Consider the following 6,000-nt stretch of genomic DNA (forward strand, 5'->3'; position numbering starts at 1 on the left):
TGCCTGACATCCTTGAGGACGCACCTCATTAGCCACAAGAGCTTGTGATCAAGCAGAAATGCTGTTTATGATTGCATTGCTAATAGTGCAGGACCAGTCATTAAAAAGGGAACCTCAGTGATGGTTTAAACTTCTGCCTTTTTGAAAATTAAATTATTGTTTGCATTCCATTTTTTAAGTGGAGCAAGAACAGGTTAATACGTCTTAAATTTATAGCTGCACATGGTCTGTTCAGCGGGAGCTTCCAAAATGACTGCCAAAAGAAACCGCAGGAGTGTAGACCTGTGGCTTCAACTCCAGGCACATAGCCGCCCCTCTCCTTGTGATGTCTGTAATTAAGTCGTATCAAGGCTTTGATCTCATGTGCATTACTGTACTATAAGACATGCTATATACCATCCAGACTTGCAAAAGATATATATATATATATGTTGAGCATATTTTAAGCATATATTTTCAAGGCAGAAATCAGAGGAGGTGCCCTTTTTAACAGCAGCAGGGACCTACGGTTGCCCATTCTGTTAGGGAATGGGGTGTTAGCCATAGGTTTGCACAAGTAATTTATTTATGAGACAGAAATAAATAAATTACGACCACTGGTGGTGGAGGTATGCTCAGTTGGGCAAATGGGGCAGCACTCTCCAAAGGGGATTTCAGCATTGGGGCAGTCTTTATTTTCCTCGCAGATTATCTCGTCGCACAGAATAGTCCCAGTGTCACAGACACAGATTTGGCAGGGTTCTGGTTTCCACACATCTTTGTCACTATATGTCTGCCCATCCTGTACGCAGCTCCCTGCATCCTCTGTGCCAGGGGGTAGTAAGTGCAAGCAAGGAAAGGGGCAGCAAAAAAAGAGAGGAAGCAGAAATAAAATAAAAATGCAAAACATCACATAATATTCATACACAGTCGTCATATATTGCAATGAGCTTGTATATATATATATATATATATATATATATACATGGGTGTGTATTGTATGTATATATACATATATGAAATATCGGGATAATAAAAGATTTATGATTACTTTATGAATTACTTTGCTTGATAAACTTGCTTTTATATTAGCAACAAATATTGCATACCACTAATGGTGTAGTGATACATTAGAAGGCTAGTCATTGTAATGAATGAAAGATGCAATGTTCAATATTACCAAATGGGGGCAGTGTTGAGCCAGACAGAAGAAGGTGACCTAAGTTCAGAAAATAATGGGGCTGCTTGGGGTAAGAGGGAGGAGACTGCCCTAGTGCAAAGTTTTCTGGCTCCAGTTATAGGAAGTTGTAATATAATGTTACGACATGAACTATGGCTCATTGTTATTAAGAGCAGGTTCCTCTAAGGTCATTCAGTGGAAAACTGTGTCAACTTGGTGTCCATGGAGATCTTATGTTTATAGTGTATTAAAAATGTAATTATTAGATTAAGCTGGAAATAAAATAAAAAAAGCATTAAGTAATGGCATACATTATATACAGGTGAAACTCGAAAAATTAGAATATCGTGCAAAAGTTCTTTTTTTTTCAGTAATGCAACTTAAAATTAGAATTTTGTGAAAAGGTTCAATATTCTAGGCTCAAAGTGTCACACTCTAGTCAGCTAATTAATCCATACCCCCTGAGCAAAGGGGACCTGAGATTGTGACTTTGGGGTTTCATAAACTATAAGCCATAATCATCCAAATTATAACAAATAAAGGCTTGAAATATCTCGCTTTGCATGTAATGAGTCTATCTCATATGTTAGTTTCACCTTTTAAGTTGCATTACTGAAATAAATTAGCTTTGCACGATATTCAAATTTTTCAAGTTTCACCTGTATACATGAATTAATTATAATGTGTGTATGTATATATATATATATATATATATATATATATACCAATGGGATGTAATGAAATAAATCCTGCAGAATTATGATGTATATGTGTATAACTGATATTAAAAGCAGCTAAAATAACTATTAAACAGTATAATATAACAAAGAAGGTATACTATAGGCCCTCTGCTCCTCATGATCTATGCTTCATTATGCTCAGGCTAGCTCCCTTTGGGTCCCATGCCTAGGCTTGGGTAGCCCAGAGGACCCTTAATGAATGGACCTTTCTGTAAAATACACAGAGGCTTCAATTCACATTTCACAGTCAGGGGCCAGTTTAAATAAATATGGGCAGCATTTCAACTCCATCTGGAAACCATTGCTGCCAATCCTCCTAGTGCAAATAAACTATCACAATAGTCCATTGGGGTCTTCAAATCAGGCCACTGTATATTGACATATCTTTAAAGCTCATCCGCATGCACAAAAGTCTTAGGTTTCCCCCCTTAAACAAGACCGTATTGAAATAAACTAGTTCCGTTTGGGCCTTCACTCACCTGAAGGGTTAAACAAGGCTACAAATATCTAGGAGGCCAACATACCAAAACTATGCAATTCTATATATTTGACACAGAAACCTTTGATACGACCAATTGTTGATTTATAGGCAAGGTAATGTATCTAATGTATCTATGCACATTTTCACTGGAACCTATTGAATCTTTCTGTCTGGCTTCTTCAAGATTTCCTGCACATTGCACATATTTCCCCTTCTGCAGATGACAGAACAGGGAGCTTTCCTTAAGGAATGAAAGAATGATTCCAACAGAAAAAAAATGGCAAAAACTCAAGGGAACATGCCTTTTCCATACTAGCAGTGCAATGGACTTACAATCTGTAGTATGCAAAGACTTAAAAGGCTCGTAAAGTTTTTTTTTTTGTACCATTGGAAACCTGCCCTAGCAAGTTCAAAAATTTCTGCTAAGAAATAAAGCTTCAAGCATTTATCTAGCCCAGTCTCTGTATTAGCCAGGTGCTTTCTCATATATTCCATTATTTTTGCCAGCTTGAACACTTTCTAAGTAAAACCTATCGCTTATTTTAGCATTTTGTATCTACAGATCTTACTATTTTATATCTACAGATATTACACTATTATAGACTATAGAAATAATGATATTTAGGATTGGCTTAAAAACAGTGGCTAAGTCAAGATAGTTTATGAGTTTTTTGGAATGAAATGCGTTGTGCTTTTCATCATTCACATGGCCTCTTAAGGGAAAGTTCTCTTTTTGTGATCCTCAAATTCTGGGAGAGATCAGTTACTGAAAAGAATGCTGCTTTTGTGCCTTCTGCGCTTAAGACTCTAACACCTTTCTACACCAGCTACGAGTCAGATTGATGGAACATCTCCAGCCTTGGGATTGCTTTAAAGATTTCAATGGGAGCTGCTAGTTAAGCCATTCTCTCACATATTCTTTAAAGTGACGACCCTCCACTTTAAGGCTACCGTAGTAGCTCTTTACTATGAATCAAGGTTAGCATTTGCAGCCCACAGTGGAAGCCCAGGAATTTCACTGTGTCTAGCAATATGTCATTAAGTCTCCAGCTATTGCTCTTTCAGCTGCTTCTCTTTGGCTGGAGCTTCTCAGTGTGACCTTATGTTTTTTAGGATTCATGATATTAGCTAAATAGGAATATTTGCAAGCTCTAAGTGAATAGAATGGATTGTACTAGCTCTATCACAGTATTGTAAACCTGCTGCTTAGTCCCATTCATTGCATAGTTATTCAGCACTATCTTTATGGCATGTGCCAAAGAAGTAGTGGAAGAAGCATGGATGCTGTGTGTCTGGTAAGGATGCAATAACCTTGAAATTCCAATGAATTGGAAATAATAATTGTCATATATGCATGTGAGACTGGATTAACCCTCTACCTGCTAACTAGAAAGCATCAAAGCTACTCTCAATTTTGCCATGCAAGTGCAATTGCAGGGAAAATACAAGTCTTAAAAAAATCAATAAAAAATTAAAAGTTGTCACTTACGGATGTCTTCCTCTTGGCATCTTACAACTGCTAATAATATCACTTGTGTGGCTGCGAACAGCACTAGTGTCCTTGAATCCACAAAGTTAAACATGTCTAAATATTAGACATGCAAAAGCTTTGTGGGAAGAAGTGAAGAAGAGAAGGGGAGGAGAGGAGGCTGACTGTCCCCAAAAGTTATCTTGTCTTCATGCAGCCGATTTCTTGGGAAAAGAAGGAGAATCCAGTACCAGGCCCCAGCAGAAACTTAGTACTATCTGCTCTGGGCCAAGGTACTGAAGTTATAGTCCTGACTGCCTTGAAGTCAACGTATATGCCCACATCTTAGTCCTCCCCTGCCCCCAGCAGTGCTGAAATCTGAGCCCCTCCACTCCTCTCTGCCTTCTCCACATCCCACCAGACCCCTCCTTCTCCTGCAGGGTCCCTTTGCTAGACCTGCCACACTCTGTCCCCCTGTCTCCCTCCCCTCACAGTGTCTCAGCCTCCCCTTCCCTGTGTCCTGCCTCCCCCATCACCTACACTCTTTCATTCCTCTGTCATGGAAAAAAAGTACCACTATTTAGAAAGTAGTGTAGAAAAAAAATCCCAGTTTGCTATAACAGGGCTCTTGAGTTTGCTGAAAAGTTTGCTGGGAAGTTCTGGTGCAGGAGAAACTTTAGTTGTGTGAGAGGTGATCTGGGGAGGTCTGGCAGGTTCTTATGGTTCTTGAGATTGTGAGGCTGTGGATGGCTCCAGCTTTGTCAGGTGGCTTTGGGATATAGCACTGCTCATAAACTCAGGGCGATGGATGGAGGATTTGGGATTTTCTCTGCTTCTTGGTTGCACTTACAGTTTTTTCTTTGATGCTTGCTAGAATCTTTAAGATGCATCTATCATGTTCCAACCTATTGCTGCCACTTTAAAATCACAGGTATTTTATGTTGTACAATTAGAGAAAGAACTTTGGGATAAAGAGTATTATTTTTATTACGGTACATAGTTTACAATCTGTCTATCTGGCTATCTATCCATCTAGCTATCTCATACCTATCTGCCTATCTTATATCTATCTATCTATCTAATATCTATTTTATTATCTATCTATCTATCTATCTATCTATCTATCTATCTATTAATCCAGCTATATATCCATCTGGCTATCTCATATTTATTTGGCTATATTCTTTCTATCTGGTAATCTAGCTAGTTATCTACCAATCTAATCCATATATGACCATGCATGGACTAGTATACAGCTAGTTCCACCTCATCTTACGGTTTATATGGATGCTACATTGTATAACTGCTGCAGAGTTTGTTTCACCTTCATTTGCTTCTTGTCCTTTTGTGTGGATGTTACACTGTATCACTGCTGAAGAATGCATTTCATATTTATTAGATTTTTATGCATTCACATGAATGGTACCTTTTATCAGTTAAGTTCAGTTTATTTGACCCTCGGTTGTCTCTTTAGATTTGTGTTATATAAGATCTGCACAATGCATGTATTCCCATTAATATGACATGGTGAATAGTTTATGTCATCTTTGATTCTTGACATAGAGATTACATTGTATCACTGCTGCATTGTCCTTTTCCTCTATATCTGACACTCTCCTCCTTACCTGGATGCTACATTGTATCACTGCTGTACATTTTGTTTCATCCCTATGGATATCACATTGTATGACTGCCTGCAGAATGCCTACAGCCTGATCACATAAGTGTGGCTGAATCATGAATGATCTTTCTATTACATCCTTTACATTCTAAAGCTGGGAACTGGTCTTCAGTGTGATGCTGGGGCTGGCCAGGTGGTCCTGCTGAATGAGATCTATGTTTGTCTGCTGTTCCCTTTTGGGCTCTAAGTGTTACAAGGGAGGGTCAGAAATTGAACTTTATGTTCCAGTTTAAAGTTGGATGTCCAATGAGACAATGGTTTACTTATGTGACAGGGACTAATCCTAAATTAGGAAATTAATCAATACTTAATGACTTAGCAGAGCGATTTACTGCAGATCTCAGCTTTGAGCTTGTATACAGCGCTTGCTTAGTGTTGTGTGCTTGAATAAACAGACTGCACTTCTCAAATGATTCCTATTTGCACCTGAATCACTTACTGTTGGTTTTAACTTCAAGTGGTAACAGCTAT

At 38.4% G+C, this 6,000-nt stretch overlaps 1 protein-coding gene across 1 annotated transcript in view; it reads right to left on the reverse strand.

The window, feature by feature from the left end:
• COL2A1 (collagen type II alpha 1 chain) overlaps positions 1-4,190 on the reverse strand; it is a 48,387-nt gene extending 44,197 nt beyond the window's left edge. The window contains exon 1 of the mRNA XM_040422298.1: positions 3,870-4,190. Coding sequence (XP_040278232.1) covers positions 3,870-3,963 — 94 coding nt within the window. The 5' untranslated portion in view covers positions 3,964-4,190. The remainder of the gene's footprint in view (positions 1-3,869) is intronic.
• Between the last annotated feature and the right edge of the window lie 1,810 nt (positions 4,191-6,000).

The sequence above is a fragment of the Bufo bufo genome, chromosome 3, assembly GCF_905171765.1.
Source record: "Bufo bufo chromosome 3, aBufBuf1.1, whole genome shotgun sequence".
NCBI classification, from domain to species: domain Eukaryota; kingdom Metazoa; phylum Chordata; class Amphibia; order Anura; family Bufonidae; genus Bufo; species Bufo bufo.